At 43.4% G+C, this 18642-nt stretch overlaps 1 protein-coding gene across 3 annotated transcripts in view; it reads right to left on the reverse strand.

Annotated features, from left to right (window-relative positions):
• The window catches only part of CPM (carboxypeptidase M), an 80974-nt gene that overhangs the window by 17145 nt on the left and 45187 nt on the right, over positions 1-18642 (reverse strand). For 2 of the 3 annotated variants that reach the window (XM_030323179.2, XM_030323180.1), the window contains exons 3-6: positions 15712-15809; positions 3703-3875; positions 1704-1888; positions 830-1000 (exon numbers count right to left, since the gene is read on the reverse strand). In XM_030323179.2, coding sequence (XP_030179039.1) covers positions 830-1000; positions 1704-1888; positions 3703-3875; positions 15712-15809 — 627 coding nt within the window. The remainder of the gene's footprint in view (positions 1-829; positions 1001-1703; positions 1889-3702; positions 3876-15711; positions 15810-18642) is intronic. The other variant, XM_030323177.1, reaches the window with a different exon arrangement.

Here is an 18642-nt window from a genome sequence, read left to right on the forward strand (position 1 = left end):
GAAATAAGCCATACAGAGAAAGACAGATACCATATGGTTTCACTCTTATGTGGATCCTGAGAGACTTAACAGAAACCCATGGGGGAGGGGAAGGAAAAAAAAGAAAAAAAGAGGTTAGAGTGGGAGAGAGCCAAAGCGTAAGAGACTCTTAAAAACTGAGAACAACCTGAGGGTTGATGGGGGGGTGGGAGGGAGGGGCGGGTGGGTGATGGGTATTGAGGAGGGCACCTTTTGGGATGAGCACTGGGTGTTGTATGGAAACCAATTTGACAATAAATTTCATATATTGGAAAAAAAAAAAGATCAAGATATTTCACGTACAAGTTCAGCTTATTTTACAAACCGGAAGATCTGGCAATAGCTCGATCCCACTGGCGCGTGGCCATAATGAGCTGGATCAGCCACTGTCCTTGTTAGATGCCGCAGAAGCATCACATTTCTCCAAGGTCTTCTCTACTCCCTCCTGCACCCTGGCCTTACAGTACACCTCTGGGGTACGCTGTACCTTTTCTAAATCTCTCCTTTTTATTCTAATACGCTGCCACCACAATTATTCATTTGCACGTGGCTCTTCCTGTTAAACTTGAGGGTAGGGTCTGTGTTCTGTCCATCTTTCTTGGCACAGTTTCTGGCTTAGAGTAGGTAAATGCTGAACAAGTATCTGAACATCGCTCAGTCACCGCCCCACTGCTTTTGTGACATTAGCTGACAGAGACGCAACTGGAGGGACCGCACCACCTAACAAACTTTGACAACTGCTGGGGTCCACAAAAACCAGCTGGCACATGGGGAGGAAGTCAATAAGGAGAAAGCTAGAGGAGAAACTCACCTTTGAGTGGATACCAAGAGTAGCCATTTGTAATTCCATTAGGAAAGTTCATCTTAGTTTTACACTGATCTCCTTTCTTCATGGTGGGATTTCTTGAAGCATAGGTATGTGCAAGGTATTGAAACACATCGTCATCAGGGGTTATGCTACGGGAGTATAACGTCCCAGTTGCTGTGTGTGAAAAACAAACCGATGCCTTTCAGTTCGTGTTGGAGGACGCGGAAACACGCAGCGCCCCGTCAGCAAATGTGCCGTCCGGTCACACAGGAAGGCTCTACTTTACTAGAGGGAAGCCCACGCCCTGCCATGAACGCTCCGCTCCCTTCTGCTCTTTCTCCTAGTTTTTAGGGAATATACGCAAAGTGGCATCACACAAAATACACCACAGCCATATTCAAAGGCCTCCTCCATCAGCTCATAAGTACCCTCTTAGTCCCTCTTGCTAATTTCTGGAGGGCAGGAAACTTTCCTTACGTACCATGGGGGGTAAATAAAGCCACTGTACTATTTTAAGTCCCTGGTACATACCTTATCCCACAGAGTTTTAAAAGCAGTCGGCAACTATCGCTCATGATCAGCAAAGAAAGGCAAGTTCTCGTTTTACGTTCTTTCAGTCATGTTGCCTCTTGTAGGGTATTTTAACCCAATTTTATTATTTTTCTGATGAATCTCAAATAATCCTGTCGGGGACCAGCTCAGCCACACCGCCCATCTACGGTTTATCAACTGAGGGCAGGACGGCCCAGAGGGGAGACGCGGAGGCCCTTTTACCCTGGCAGAGAAGGCAAGCTGAGGAAGATCCGTCCCCTCCAGACGCAGAGCAGTAACTCCACTCTGGGCTCAGAAAGCCAGAGCTGGGGCCGTGTCTGCCTACCTGGAACACCATTGTCAAACGGGTAACTCGCCACCAGGGCGCCGCCGTGGAGGTTTGCAGAGAGGACGAACGTCTCTGTTTTCAGCCACTCCATGACAGCTGCAGTTTCAGGCTGCCTCGATACATTATTAAGTTCAAAAGCATCTGGGAAGTTTCTATTCAGGTCATAGTAGTTACTATTTTCCCTTTAAAAGAAAGAATATTTTAGGTTTTATTGATGGTATGTGAGGAAGTAGACTCATGCAACATGCAAACCTTTTGTCTGGGCACCAGCTGTTTTTCAAAATGCAACTACAGGGCTGGGGATGGTTGTCTTGGTGGCCCCCGATGAACCACACCTGGCGTTCACATAACCTCCGGTCCCCTCCCGTGTGACTTGCTCTCACCAGTGGGATGGTAGCTATTGTGATGTGAGCAGAGGTTTGGTAAGTGTGTGTTTTAGGGTTTTGCTCTGGGAATGCTCCCTTTGGGAACCCTGAGACTCCGATACTAGCCATGTGAAGAGTCCGCGTGGAGAAATGAGAAACCCAGGTGACAGCCAGAATTGAGACTCCACACATGTCCCAGTCCAGCTGTTTCAGCCACACCCAGCTGAAGCTCCAGACACGTGGTGCAGAGATTGGCCAGCCTTGCTCTATCTTGTCCAAATTCCTAACTTCTACAATTGAGGGTAAATAAAAAAGGTTTAAGTCGCTAAATTTGGGGAGGGTTTCGTTACATAGCAATTGATAACAGGAACATACTATTTTACACACATATATTTCTGGAAAGTGGACCGGCCATGTTTAAATATGCTAGAAAACCCTAAAGTTGAGTGCAATCAAGTGGTGAGATTTTATTTTTGGTAAAAGCAAACAAATGTTTGCACAAATATAAATATATACTAGACATCTGAGAAATTCCAAACTTCCTGAGACAGAGTTCGAGAAAATAAACTATTTAGATGAGAACTACTACAAGACTCCCTCTTCTTTTTTGGTTAGTTCTTGTACTGGCTTAATAAACCAACCGGTAATTACTGAAGGAAGGCCTAGCTAGGCCCTGGGGATTTAACAGTGAGGAACACAGGTGACAGGATTCCTGCCCCCGGGTAGCTTATAGATTTGTGAGGAGACAGACATTCAAAGAGAAATAGACCTTAGGGGTACTTGGGTGGCTCAGTCCGTTGGGCGACGAACGTTGGCTCAGGTCATGATCTCATGGTATGTGGGCTCGAGCCCAGCATTCGGCTCTGTGCTAACAGCTCGAAGCCTGGAGCCTGCCTCGGATTCTGTCTCTCCCTCTCTCTGTCCCTCCCCGTTTGCATTCTCTCTCTCTCTCTCTCTCAAAAATAAACAAACTTTTAAAAAAATGAAAAAAAGAAATCAGACCTTTAAATTTGTGCTATGAAGGTAAAGTGGCAGGTGATATGAACCGAGGACCTAATACAGGATAGGTTAGGGAGGGAGTCTTTGAGGAAACATTGATTAGCAGTGTGAGGGGTAAGGAGTGGGAAATGAGGTGTGCCCACTGCCTGAGGCGAGAAAGAGCCAGCTCATTCCTGGGGACGGAGGGGACTCTGAGCAGCTGGAGCGGGGTGAGCAGTAGGGTGGCCACAGGAGTAAAGCAGCCTTCTTCAGGACGTCACTTTTCATTCTCAAAGCTGCGGCAGCCTGAAGAGTTTTCAACATGGCAATGACATGACACATGCTATGAGCTGGTTCACTAACAAGGCCTTGGGCTACTATCTGATGAGGGCCTTGTTGTTTTATTTTTTATTTTTAAAGTTTGTTTATTTACTGAGAGAGTCCGCACACGCAAGCGAACTAGGGAGGGGCAGAGAGAGGGAGAGAGGATCCCAACAGGTTCCACATTGCCAGCCTGGAGCCTGATGAGGGGCTCAAACCCACGAACCACGAGATCATGACCTAAGGCGAAATCTAGAGTCGGACACTTAACCAACTAAGCCACCCAGGTGCCCCGTGGTTGTTTTGTTTTAAATAAACTAGCCCATCCTTACCTTCCGTTACTGTAGAAACAGTCAGGCTTTACGACAGCTTCAAATCCATCTGGGTTCATTGAAGGCATCAAGTGTATCCGGGTACTGTTGATTAAATTTGTGATTTCAACATCTTTTCCATCATTGGTTACGAGATGTTCAATTAAATGGAGCAGCAGCTCCCGCCCAACAGTCTGTGTTATAGAGAAAATGGGACATTACTAGGTCAGAAAGAAAAACAGTCTCCAAAGTGCAAATTCCCCATCAAGGGCTTCTACTAGATAAGTTTGGTATTTGAAACCCAAACCAGTTGTGAGATCACTGTTTCTCAAACATACGGATACTCTGGCAAGGGGCAATCAGTCACTGGTGTGCCGAAAATTATTTGTTAGCCAAAATTAAAAAAAAAAAAAAAAGTTAATTTTTTTTTTTTAAAAAAAGTACCCATCTATAAATAATTTGCTTTTTAAAAAATGAATTAGGTAGAATAAGTAATTCTTATTATGTTTCCAATTTGTTTGCCTTCCAGAATACCTTCTGGAGTGGTGGAGCAGAGGTGGCTCAGAGAGGGCAAGGGAGCGTGTGTCTCCATGAGAATGCCCGCTGTGGCCGAAGGCCGCCATGCGTGTCTCGGTGGATGATGGACTGAGAACCACTGCATTAGATGTATGCAGATTTTAATAGCGGAAAATCCAAGTTTGGAATCAGCACAATTTACATAGGTTTCGATTTTAATATTCCCCTATTGCACCTTTGTGCAATTTTTGCCATATCTGTGTACGTCTGATTGCCATGTTCTCACATTTCTGAAACTTCAGTCGTCTGCACATCATCCTCACAATGTTTTGCCCTATCTGCACATTATCTACACTACTGCTTAGTTTATATTTTCTTTAAACTGGCTCACTCTTCACTTACATGAAAAATGAAAACCTTTGTGTCATTATCATTTTGCTAGATATGTTTTTTTTTAATATGAAATTTATTGTCAAATTGGTTTCCATACAACACCCAGTACTCATCCCAACAGGTGCCCTTCTCAATACCCATCACCCACTTTCCCCTCCCTCCCACTCCCCATCAACCCTCAGTTTGTTCTCAGTGCTTAAGAGTCTTTTATGGTTAGCCTCCTTCCTCTCTGTAACTTTTTCCCCCTTCCCCTCCCCCATGGTCTTCTGTTAAGTTTCTCAGGATCCACATAAGAGTGAAAACATATGGTAACTATCTTTCTCTGTAGGACTTATTTCACTTAGCATCACACTCTCCAGTTCCATCCACGTTGCTACAAAAGGCCATATTTCATTCTTTCTCATTGCCACGTAGTATTCCATTGTGTATATAAACCACAATTTCTTTATCCATTCATCAGTTGATGGACATTTAGGCTCTTTCCACAATTTGGCTATTGTTGAGAGTGCTGCTATAAACATTGGGGTACAAGTGGCCCTATGCATCAGCACTCCTGTATCCCTTGGGTAAATTCCTAGCAGTGCTATTGCAGGGTCATAGTGTAGATCGATTTTTAATTGTTTGAGGAACCTCCACACTGTTTTCCAGAGTGGCTGCACCAGTTTGCATTCCCACCAACAGTGCAAGAGGGTTCCTGTTTCTCCACAGCCTCTCCAGCATCTAGTCTCCTGATTTGTCCATTTTAGCCACTCTGACTGGTGTGAGGTGGTATCTCAGTGTGGTTTTGATTTGTATTTCCCTGAGGAGGAGTGACATTGAGCATCTTCTCATGTGCCTGTTGGCCATCTGGATGTCTTCTTTAGAGAAGTATCTATTCATGTTTTCTGCCCATTTCTTCACTGGATTATTTGTTTTTCGGGTGTGGAGTTAGGTGAGTTCTTTACAGATTTTGCTAGATATGTTTCTAATGTACATTTTTTAAAAAGTAGGACTGGGGCATCCAGGTGGCTTAGTCGGTCGAGCGGCCGACTCTTGATTTCAGCTCATGTCGTGATCCTAGGGTCATGGGATAGAGCCCTGCATTGGGTTCTGAGTGTGAAGGCTGTTTAAGATTCTCCCTCTCTCTCCCTCGGCCCTTAACTGGCATGTGTGCACAAGCGCACTCTCATAAATAAATAAATAAGTAAATGCAGGACAGTGAAAATAAAAATGGTCCTATCCACCTAAAATTATGTATCACCAGTGATCGGGAAACCAAAGACCTATGAGAGATCTTGCTTTATAATCCCCAGTGGTGAAAATTCACCATATTTAAAAAAAAAAAAGTAATTTACACCTCAACCTTATTATAGAAAGATTTGATGAGGCTACATCAATTTGTCTCTCTATTCCTGGGTTCAAAGAATCTACTTCTGAGTAAGGAATGTTTGCCTCTTACCTAAGATCAGATTGCTGTTGAGGGGTTAGTCAATGGGGAAGCGGGGCAGCAGGTGATTAAATAAGCACAGTGCTGTAGAGGCATTAATGCAGGCAGCGAGCGGGAAGAGTTTCCGATTACAACTCCACTGTTATCGATTCACCGTTGTGACAAAGGATGAGCAATCCTCGAATGGTAATTTCTCAACTTTGTTCCCCTCACTGGCAAGCAAAGAAATCATATTTTTATCCTAACGAACACAGAATTGAAATGGGGACTAAGAAAATTTGGGATATGTGAATTACATGTTCATAGATAGCCATGAATTTCAGAGTGGAAATATATTCAATTCTGACTTCATTTTTTCCTACTTATTTCTATCTTCTTCTGCTACCTTGAATTTTGTTTTTACAGTCAAAATTCTCAACTTAAAAAAGTCCTTACGAACTAATAACCAAAACAGTCAAGTGAGCCATACACTAGGTTTCCAACTCTCTGTTTTGGAAGCTTGAGCACTTCTGGAAGCAACCTCTATGAGCTACTTCCCCAGCTACCCAAAGCCAACGGAGGAGGGGCTGGTGACTCTTATTTGTGAAAAGTTGCTTTACATGTGGAAAGTGTGGTGATTTAAGGAACATTCAGCCAATGGGTTGGGGAAGAGGAGAAGGTTAAGGAGACGGAGGAGGAAGTGACCAGGAATCACTTGCAGCTCCTGAAATTTCTAAACATTGGTTGGGGCTGTTGGATGGTTCAGTTAGAGGGATGAATCAGGAAGAACCCAAGGCCCATCTGAGTCCCAAGTACAGGGGGAGCCATATCAGAATCCTCGTGTGGTTCAAGCTGTGACTTTCCCTCAACTATCTCAACTGTACATTCTCAAGCGTGACAAAACTCAAGACATGAGCTGGCAAAGACATCCATCCAACCTAAAGCAAATGAAAACAAAGAGTAAAGAAGCTATGATTAAGTTATAGAACTAGACTGAGCAACTGTGGGAGAACAGGTACAGAACAGACTGTAAAAGTTAAGGTTTATAATTAACAGAGGGTGGGGGCTGGGGAAGAGGAGACGAGAGAGGAAGTTTTTATGGTAGTGGGTCGTAAGATACTATCAAAAGCTAAAAATTATATAATTTCAAGTTTTAATTTAAATGCTAGTTATTTAACAAATATGGTAAAATTGGCTTCTGGAGTAGAATTCAGTGATTTATCACTTACAGACAACACCCAGTGCTTATCACAACATGTGCCCTCCTTAATGCCCATCACCCAGCTAGCATATCCCCTGCCCACCTCCCCTCTGGTAACCATCAGTTTGTTCTCTATAATTTCTTATTTTGAGAAAATATTTATCAAGTTCACCAATTATTTTAGTTTCACTTCAGTTTTATTCTGTTCAAGTAAAATGAAATCTCCTACTTCTTAAAGGGTAACATAGAAAATGACACATTTTATTTTATATCCTTTAAACCTTTTCATTCTCTTACTACAGAAATCCATAGATCTCTAGAATAATGTCTGACACATATTAGTGATTACTTCTACATGATTTTTATTCCTTTTATTTTTCCAGTGTCACTTTTTAAATTTTTTTTTTTCCACGTTTATTTATTTTTGGGACAGAGAGAGACAGAGCATGAACGGGGGAGGGGCAGAGAGAGAGGGAGACACAGAATCGGAAACAGGCTCCAGGCTCTGAGCCATCAGCCCAGAGCCCGACGCGGGGCTCGAACTCACAGACCGCGAGATCGTGACCTGGCTGAAGTCGGACGCTTAACCGACTGCGCCACCCAGGCGCCCCAATTCTTCCCAATTTTAATGTAAATGTTTCAAGCACTCATTCGTGTTTTATACATAAACCTCCCTTCTTTAAATTTTTTTTTTTTAATGTTTATTTATTTTTGAGACAGAGAGAGACAGCATGAACGGGGGAGGGTCAGAGAGAGAGGGAGACACAGAATCTGAAACAGGCTCCAGGCTCTGAGCAGTCAGCACAGAGCCCGACGCGGGGCTCGAACTCACTGACTGCGAGATCATGACCTGAGCCGAAGTCAGACGCTTAACCAACTGAGCCACCCAGGCGCCCCAAACCTCCCTTCTTTAAAATTAAGTCTTTGAATATGAAACCTTAGGAGTCCAAATTTTAAAAAAGAACATGGTCAAAACAATCTCTATTAACTTAATCAGCTTTTCAGTTAGTACACTCACTTCCTTTCTGTGGGTGTAGACTTTGTATGAGAATCCCTCATTAAGAGACTGAAAGACTGGATGAACGCACCAGCTTCTGGAAACTCACTGATCTGCCAGTTAAAAGGGTAATAACCCAGAAAGCAGAAAACAAATTCTCCATCAGTTTCAGCTTACAGTCAAGGTGGAATTTGCTAGATAGATAAAAATGAGTGTTCTAGCTCTTTAAAGAATGTTTCTTAACAGTAGAGAAAATTTTTGGAAGAGTCTGCAATAGAAGTAAGTAACATGTTAGAGAGAGAGAGAGAGAGAGAGAGAGAGAGAGAGAGAGAGAGAGAGAGAGACAGAGAGAGAGACAGAGAACCAGCTATCCCAATCCTAATGGTGGAATCTGCTTTTAAAATGCTACACTGTAATGCAGCTTCTTGGTGAAAAAATAAGCCTGTTGGCCCTGGGACTCCCCATATGGTGTGTTACCGATTTAATTCATTTGTCTGATTACCTCATTAGGTCCTTCTTCACATATCAGCATAAGTACTACATTATCTAGCACACTTTCCTTGGCCTTCCAAAGTCTAGGTCCCATGATCTGCCCATGTGGTTCCAGAACTCTGCACGTTTGTGCTATCCTAACACTGCCCACAAACATTTATAGTGGCCCGACTGACCACCCTCCCCCCCACTCCATCACCTAAGACTTGAAGGCAGGGAACCTAACAGGCTTTCTTTGTAGCTCTGGTATCTTGCCCAGCTCTGGGTATATCATGTACTGAATAAATGATTGATTACTGTTGAAAAATTCATTACAAGGTCAAGACTATGCTAAGGAGGAAATTTCTGAAAACATGGTGACTTAAGCTGCCTAATGAGGGCAGATGTACAAATGATCAAGTTATTTCCTTTGAACAATTTTTTTAAAGTTTATTTATTTTGAGAGAGAGAGAGCAGGGGAGGAGCAAAGGGGGAGGGAGGGAAGAGAGAGGGAGGGAGGGGGAGGAAGAGGGAAGGGGGGAGAGGGAGAGAGAGAGGGAGAGAGAGAGAGAGGGAGAGAGAGAGAGGGAGAGGGAGAGAGAGAGAGAGAGAGGGAGAGGGAGAGGGAGGGAGAGGGAGGGAGAGGGAGGGAGAGAGAAAATCTCAAGCAGCCTCCACACTGTCAGCATGAAGCCCAATGCAAGGCTCAAACCCTGAGATCATGACCTGAGCCGAGATCAAGAGTTGGTTGCTTAACCGACTCAGCTACCCAGGTGCCCCTGAACAATTGTCAATACTGAATGACTTTTACAGAGGGGAGGGCTAACAATTCTGATCATGCCAGGGACTCTGGATAACTGGTCACCCTAGTCCAGCCTCACCAAAAGTAGAGATGAAGAGAAAAAAGACAATTACAGGACAAATTTAATACATGCTTAAAAGGAATTAGACACTTCACCTGCAATAAAGATTAATTTTGTCTAACCCCAAAAAGAAAAAATTAATGATCCAAAACCACGCTGCATTAACTGAGAACATCTTGCTAGCATTTGGGATAATGGTGGAAAAAAGAGCTTGGCCAATGGCATCTGGAAGGACAAGCTTTAATTTTTTTGTTTGTTTTAGTACATTTGGAACCTGTACCGCACGTTGGCTACACATTCCAGATTTTCCAGCACATGCAAAATTCAGATATTATGTCTTAGTGTTCATATAAACCATTAAAATACCTTCTAAATACAAACATCTAGGGATACAAACTACATCCCATAAACTGTCTTTTTTATTTTTTTATTTTTATTTATTTATTTATTTATTTATTTTTTTTACATTTACTTATTTTTGAGAGAGAGCGCAGGCGTGCACGAGCGAGAGAGCGTGAGCAAGCACAAGCAGGGTGGGGAGCCACAGAATCCGAAGCAGGCTCCAGGCTCTGAGTTGGCAGCACAGAGCCCCACCTGGGGCTAAACTCACAAACTGAGATCATGACCTGAGCCGACGTTGGACGCTTGACTGACTGAGAGCCACCCAGGGGCCTCTCATAAACTGTCTCCTATGCCTAGAAGGTGTGTGAAAATCATTTATCCATTATCCTTTATTTTTAGGTTGAAAAATACGGTCATTGTTATCCAGGGAGTGTTTTTGCTTTCAATTTATATATCTAGAATACAATAAGCTATAAGTTAATGCCACACAAACGCGAAATTCTAAGTGTGATGTGGCTATTTCAAAAGTCTATACCCTAATAACTCATCACAGTAAACAATAATTCACTGATGTTTAAGAAGTAGGGGCTTAGAGGGGGTAAAAAAAAAAAAAAAGAATCCAAATTGGCGATTCAGTTAAGCATAACAAGAACATAATGAATACCTACCCCCCATACTACTTAAGACCATGGGCCCTGAGGTCAAGGAACCTTGTGAACCCAGCCCATGACCTGTACTTTGCCTATTTACTGGATTAGCTTAAAACCACTGGCACTCAACTTTCTCAGTACACAGTCATGTCAAACTTCAATACTTCCATTAGAGAAGAATCAGAGATGTCTTAACAATGTAGAGATTACCCAAGATTTTTTTTTCTATGAAGTTTAAAAACCATGACTACAAAGCCAGTTAACAGCAGAGAGAGGGGAAGGGCAAGGGGGACGGAGACCCCATTCTCAAATGTCAATATTTGTGGAGGAAGGAAACGGTAGGGAGCCCACTCAGTGTGTTCCAGCATCATCCTTTCCAGTGGGAAACACTACACCTCAGATGTGTCTGCATGGCCGATTCGGAGCCTGCATAAATCAAAACTAGAATTGGGGCTTCTATAATGCAACAGGTCAGCGTGCGTGCAAATGGAGGGCCCGGATGAACTAGAAGACACCTGCTAGTCTTATTAAAATGAGAGAGGTAGAAACCAGAAACACTTCTCCCGTGTTGTGCTGAAAAGAGCACGAACATCAGGTGACAAAGGTTCATCACAGGCAAGTGTGACAAAGGCTGATCAAAGGGCTCTCTGTTAGCTACCCCGTGTGATTCCACGGCAATCAAGGAGGGGAAAGCAGGGAGTAGAAAAAAGAAAGGGACAGAGAGGACCTGGATTTATTCCAGGGTTACTCTAAGAGCTCACCACCTTCTACATGATGAACGAGGCCCAATCTTCTCATTGAACGGCACTGCAACAACCAGGTAACCATCCAAACACAATTAATTTGTGACAGATCACAGATCTATACATAAAAATGAAAACAATAAAAATGGAACACATAGAAGGCAGCAGAGAAAGCGAAGGAGGCAGATCCATAGCTGGGTAAGGCTCAGTGCTCAGGCTCGGATTTGGACAGCCTATGACCGGCACAAACCTGGTTCGCTCCTGGGTAACCGCGACTAAGCAATATGCCTGCTGCAGAAACGCTCAAAGCACTTAGTGTGGCCCATGCTCGTTAATGTTAGCTATTATTATTATTTGCTCATAAGGCACTGTGCAGAAGGAAACTTGCCAGTCTGATCAACATGGCACAGTGAGCCAGTGTCATCGGAAGGATGTGAGCCAACAACAGCAGGGTGACTGAAGAAAGAGAAAACTATTATACAAGTATAGGTTTAACATCACTTCTTTTATAATAATATTTGACTGCAAAGGGGCCATCTTAAGTTTTTTTGCTACCAAAGTCTGCTTTTTTGCAAACCCTCAGCACCAAATTAGCCCATTTTCACAATTCCTAAAACGTATATTAGCCAAAAAGTTTCACCTAAATACAGCAAACCTTTAAATTTAGCTTCCAGTTGAAAGGAAACAGAGGGACTAGAGGCACAAGTTGGATGATAACAAGAAAGGAAGCAAACAATCCAGAATGTGGAATATTCTGCAGGACAGATAATTGGTGGGGTCTCTTTATTAAGTCTAGAAATGAAAAGATCCTTTAAATGCTAGAATAAAAGAGATTCAAGGGATATACCGACCAAAGGTGACGCTTGAGCCTGGACAGGATCCTGCTTAGGACAATCTGGGGGACATTTTGAGAAACTAGAAAGTGGGGTATATGCTAAAGACAGGACAAACTCTTATTGACCTGAAAGGGTAGCTAGTATTAACGTAAAAATGTTACAAATAGCAAATTAGCATAGCTCATTTAATAAAAACGCACACGTGCACACATAAACATCTAGAAGGATATAATAGTAAGGAATTAACGGTACTAATTTTTGGATGATCAAATAGAGTGTTTTGTTTACCTATATTCTAAGATGTACATAATTGATTTTATAATAACAACGGATCATTTTTAATTTTTAAAAGACCGGACTTTTTTTTTTTTAATGTTTATTTTTGAGAGAGAGACAAAGCATGAGCAGGGGAGGGGCAGAGAGAGAGGGAGACACAGAACCCGAGGCAGGCTCCAGGCTCTGAGCTGTCAGCACAGAGCCTAACGCAGGGCTTAAACCCATGAACCATGAGATCATGACCTGAGCCGAAGTTGGTCACTCAACCGACTGAGCCACCCAGGCACCCCTAAAAAGACCGGATTTTAAGACAAGGCATAAGGAAGTAAAGTAAAAATTCATGGGGGGAAAACAGCAGGTATGCTCGGCAGGACTGGGTCTCCCGGATGCTGCTGATGCTGACTACCATCAAGCCATCGTGTAAGTGTAGGAAAACACCCACACCTCTGTGGGGTTGGGTCCAGGAAAGAAAAGAAACATTTTATTTATTTTTTAAATATTTATTTTTTTTGAGAGAGTGTGTGCTCAAGCGGCGGAGGGACAGAGACAGAAAGAGAGAGAGGGAGGAAGAGAGAATTCCAAGCAGACTCTCCCACTGCCAGCGCAAAGCCCGACTCGGGACTCCATCCCATGAATCTCGAGATCATGACCTGAGCCGAAATCAAGAGTCAGATGCTTAACTGACTGACCTGGGCACCCAGGCGACCCAGGAAGAAACATTTTAAAAATAGTGTGGTCAATTGTGCCCACCATGCCACTGAGTGCATGTATATCCCCTGTCGGTTTCTCCACATGAGGCCCACAGACTCTTATAGAAGATCCATACACCCTGAGGTCAGCACTCAAAATTTGTGGCAGAATAGCGAGGAATCCATCTAATGATGAGAACCATTGCCTTCAAATGTTAGCCATGTAGCTTTTTATTTTTTATTTTTTTTATTTTTATTTTTATTTTTTTTTTAATTTTTTTTTTCCAACGTTTATTTATTTTTGCGACAGAGAGAGACAGAGCATGAACGGGGGAGGGGCAGAGGGAGAGGGAGACACAGAATCGGAAACAGGCTCCAGGCTCTGAGCCATCAGCCCAGAGCCCGACGCGGGGCTCGAACTCACGGACCGCGAGATCGTGACCTGGCTGAAGTCGGACGCTTAACCGACTGCGCCACCCAGGCGCCCCTATTTTTTATTTTTGTTATTTAAAAAAACATTTAAAAAATGTTTTATTCATTCTTGAGAGAGAGAGAGACAGAGCATGAGTGGGGGAGGGGCAGAGAGAGAGACAGAGAGAGAGACAGAGAGACATAGAATCTGAAGCAGGCTCCAGGCTCTGAGCTGTCAGCACAGAGCCCGACACGGGGCTCGAACTCACCAACCACAAGATCATGACCTGAGCCAAAGTAGGACGCTTAACTGACTGAGCCACCCAGGCACCCCAGCCATGTTGCTTTTTAACAGTGGGTCCTGGAAAATGCTCTTTCAATTCCAAAAGATCTGAGAAAGGACGAAGGCTGAGTAAGGTGGTTGGACCCTCTACTCACACAGACTCCTCAGCTCCTGTGTGAAGCCATCCCTGTCCTCAGCTCCTGATGCACCAGGAGGGGACAAGGCACAAGATCTCACCTTCAGGACAAGTTCCTCAGTGGCCCACACTGCCCTGACACTGCTACCAGCTGGGACATGTGGGGGATAACAGGGCCTCAGGTCCCTGCCCCCAAACACACTGGGCCCTTTCCCCTTCTTGGTCTCAGTCCTCAGCATTCTTCAAAGAATCAGAGTGAGTGAGTCAGAGAGCCCCGATTTGATGGGATATATTAGCAAATGCCAGAAATTTGGGAAAGTGCACGTTAGGAATAAGCAAATTCGGAGGCAAGTGAGGGAAAGGACTCTGGTTTCTCTTTGAAAGCTTCAGCTCAGAGGACTATTTCTGAGCAGCACGCTGCAACCTCTGAAGCCCCAAGAATTCAATAAAGAAACTACTGAACCTCATGAATGCTGTATGTCTCTTACTAAAAACAGATTCCATGGGATCTTGATCAGTAGACCAGATGACAAGAGGGAAGTCTGGGCTGGGGTCTGCAGTGAACAGTTGTTTTATTACAGTATTGGTCAGATTCCCGGCGACATCGAGTCTTTGACAGGCACAGCCCGATCACTCAGAAGAGTCATGAGGGGACTGACCTTCCACCTACTCACAAATCAGGTCCAAAGGCCAACCCCTTCCTTAGAGGCAAGTATTTGTTTGCATCTGGGCTCCAGCTGCAAAGTACCTTTTCCCAGCAGGACAGGTCGGGCAGCATGCCCGGAAAAGGGCAGGCTCTGTGTGTCAGGAGAGGTGGGTCCTGCTCCCAAGGAGCTTGGGGTCGGGGTGGGGCGGGGGGGGGGGGGGGTGTTAAGCCAGGACAAGGAGCCCAGCATCTGATTAGAGCCTGCCACCCACACTACTGCAAATTCCCAAGCGTTTTAACAAGTCACTAGGTTGTACTTATTGCACTATGCATTTACTTTGACGTTCCTTAAAGTTAAATTATGTTTTATAGGGTGTTACCCATATTCCTATGTAAATTTTCTTGACTGATGACTGGGAACTATCTTTCCCCTCCACTTGACTGGCCAAGCGTATGGGAGCCTGGTGAACAGAAAATACTGCAGTTGCCATGTTCTTAAAATAGTCTGAGGAAGGGAGGGAAGAAATGGAGATGAGCACCCTCAAATGCCTGGCAGGAATGACTGGCAAGTAGGGGTAATTGCAAAACAAAATAAATGACATGACATCAAACAAAACCAAAAGTAGAGTTTATCCCTGATAAGCTGGAGAAGAAGCAATGCATGATTATAAAATTTAAGAGCATTTGTTGAATGAGAGAACCCTAAGCTTGATGGTCTAAACTTCAGGATTGAAAACACTGAGTAGAAGATTAAGAGAAGGTGACAAAAGCTTCCAGAAAATAGATATTAGGAATTTAGATAGCTATTTGGGGTCTTCTGACTGTTTTGAATTCAAATAGAATACAGCTCCTTAGCTCATCACCTTGCTGCCCGTCAGGAGGCGGGAGAAGTCACCCCACGAAGGAGAAGGGACCCAGCTGGCAGTGCAGAACTTGGACTCTGTTATTCTTCCAGTCCCAGCACAGAGCTGACTCCAGGTACCCTCCCAGGGCACTGGTGGTGGTGGCTGTCGGACCCTGGTTCCTTATGTTCTCTCAGAAGGCCTTGTGGGAAGACCTTTCCAGACTCGTTGGTGTAATTTATGTTGCTTCCTTAGCATTTACATGGAACTCGAGAGACCCGAGGGGAAGCTCCTCCGGCAACTTTCCAGATATTTGAGCCACATACGTACCTCATCTCCATGCATGTTGGCCACGTATTTGAACTCTGGAATCCCAATTCTATGCTCCTTTGGGAAGCGCCCCACAACAAGAACCCACAGGTTTCTGCCTTTACAGGGAAGAGAAAGGTAGAAAAATAAGTTGTGTTTGAAAATGACAAATGAACTCTGGGAGAATGAGAAGACAGCAAACTGCGGCTTCTCCCACCTGACTCACGTCTCGTGATGCCCAGAGCACATAGGACTGACACCTCCGTGCTTAAAATGCTTAGTTCCCTACCAGCCCAGATCCCTTCAATTTAGCACAGATATTTAACTTCTTGTTTTAGAACGCGATTTTTTAAAAATCGAAAACTGATTAGGTTACATAGGTCGTATTTTTCCAAAACGTTCATACGCTCTGCTCTGAGTCCCTAGTGCTTTTTAGAAAGGATCTTGCTAATTTTCATAATTATACAAACTTAAATTACAGTCAGTGGTTGACTGGGAGGGTGCCTTAATTCTCAGTACAAGTGAAAAAAGCAACAAGCAATAAAACGTGGAACTCAGAAAGGAGATTGTACGTATGTATGTACGTATGTATTTATTTACTTATTTTGGGGATATTGTTTTTAAAGTAAGAAATCTCGAATCTTGTATTCAAACCCTGATGTAACACAGCTCCTTGGCAAGGAGTGCCCTTTATGTGCTTGAGTCTTGCCAAGTAAACTGGGAACAACAATGTATCCTAATGATGCCTCAAGGAAAACTTCTAAATCCTAACCCTGCCTGAGGAGCTGGATTCCGGCAAGGAAGGGCAGAGATTAAAGATCAATGAGGATCTGCTCTGTGCAGACATCACGGCTGGGACCCCGGTACGCACTATCTCAGTAATCCCTTATCGTGACCCACTGAGACGGATCGTGAACCAAACTTTACAAGTGAGAAAACTGATCTTCCAAACATTAAAGTAAGCTGCTTCTGATCACACAGCCAGTGAGAAGCTGTGATTTGAGCCCCAGAGCCAAGACCTGACCTATTGGACTTCAATTCCAGTGAGCCTTCTAATAACGAAAACTGGCCGTCTCCCTGGAGGCTTGGTTTCCTAATCAGTAAAATGAAGAGGTCTCTTTCAGTCATCATGATAACTGATGATGAGATGATGAAGAGATGACTAAAATCATCTCTTTTAGTCATCAGGCTCTTTTAAATACAAAGACTTTAAAATTAGAAATTGAGGAGTATATTCGAAAGCTATCACATAGACACAAAGTTCAAATGCCCGTGATATCTGAGCCTTCTGTAGAATTCACGAGCCCAGAGAAGGAATGTAACAGCAGCTCTTGGGCTAATGTGAAGGTTTCTGTGGAATTTCAGATCTAGTCCCTTAAATCAGGGGTCCCACAGGCTGAGGAACACTCCGTTGGCATGAGGAATCCAGGGAGAAACAGATACTCAGCCTGTCTTTTCCAGCATTCATAATTTATTATAACAATTTTGTAAGGAAATTTTTCATGCCAGAATGATGCTTTAAATTCAGTAACTGCAGGATTTCTCAGAAAACACCCACAAAATGCCATGTATCTGACTGATGCCACCTGTTTAGTGCAGAATCCTCATTCATTCATACATTCATTCATTTAGTAGTACTGTATCCAGCCATTTAGGCAGGTGAACAGACGGTACAGGTAAGTTATACTCTCGACACCCAGTGAATTTCTGATCTAAATGGAGACTAGTGATGCGCAAACACATCATTACACTAGACTGTAATGCATATGGCCACAGAAGTGTATGTAGGTACCGTTGTGCCTGTAGAATAAAAGGAATGGTTAATTTTCCCCAAGGAGGGGATCATGAAAAACTTTACAGATCTAGGGGTTTATAGATGACTTCTGAACAGGGTTTTGAAGAATGATTCCAAGTTTGCCATGTGGCAAGTATAAGCCATCCAGTGATTTCTCATCAGAACCATTTCATTAACCTCAGAAGCTTCTATTCCCCGGTATGAATTCTTAAGGCATCTGGAGTTTCACTTCTACAAAGTTAATATTTTCATGTGAGTAAGGAAAAACGTTCTGAGTGAGCTAGTAACCCTGGTTCTTGAGGGTTCCTTCTGGAGAATTCTTTTCCCTGGCTATTAATGCCTTTAAAGCTAGAATAATCAGATTTGTACAGAATATGACCTAGTCCCCTCCTAGGCAAGGGGGAAAATTCAATAATCTCAACCTAATATTTACCAATTGTGATAACACTATCACAACCAATTTGCAACAGCTGGCTTGTTACGTAAGGCTAGGGAAAGACAACAAAACCAGACTTGACATGGATAGCCAATACTAATTGGCTTAAGGAAGGACGGAAATCAAACCAATAAAAACCTAAGTGAACAAATACTTTGTGGGTAACTCAGTCTCCATTTTAGCATGAATGGCTCCTAAGTGAACTGCAAGATGAGAAATTTACTTCGAATAACCTTAGTGGCGCCACGTTTGAGAATGAAAACCAACCAATGATCCTGGAAGATATTCATGCAATGCTTTTGGAATGACAAGCTTCTTGAAGGGTTTTAACCCCCTCTCCACAAGCACTGGCCACCTCTGGCTTAGACCAGAGTAAATGGACAGAGAACAAACTTTACTTTTCACAGTATGACTGCCAAGACAAGGGTAATTTAAACAAGATTTTTTTTTCTTATCGAGGTTGGAAAGGCTACCCTATTCCCCCAAATTCTTTCTAATGCCAGATGTGAAGAGTTCTGAAATGCTTGGTGCCTTTCTCCTCACTACAGAGTAAGCGAAACTTGGATTTCAAATATTCAAATATTCAAATATTGGATTCAAATATTTTCATGATCTATATTATATTCAGGAACTGGGAGCTTGACACAAACCCCGGGGGTGTGACATAGGTGTCTCACTGGGTTTGCTTGGAAGATCAGGAAAAGTTTTACAATTTAGAAGG

This window comes from Lynx canadensis, chromosome B4, assembly GCF_007474595.2.
Source record: "Lynx canadensis isolate LIC74 chromosome B4, mLynCan4.pri.v2, whole genome shotgun sequence".
Classification (NCBI taxonomy): domain Eukaryota; kingdom Metazoa; phylum Chordata; class Mammalia; order Carnivora; family Felidae; genus Lynx; species Lynx canadensis.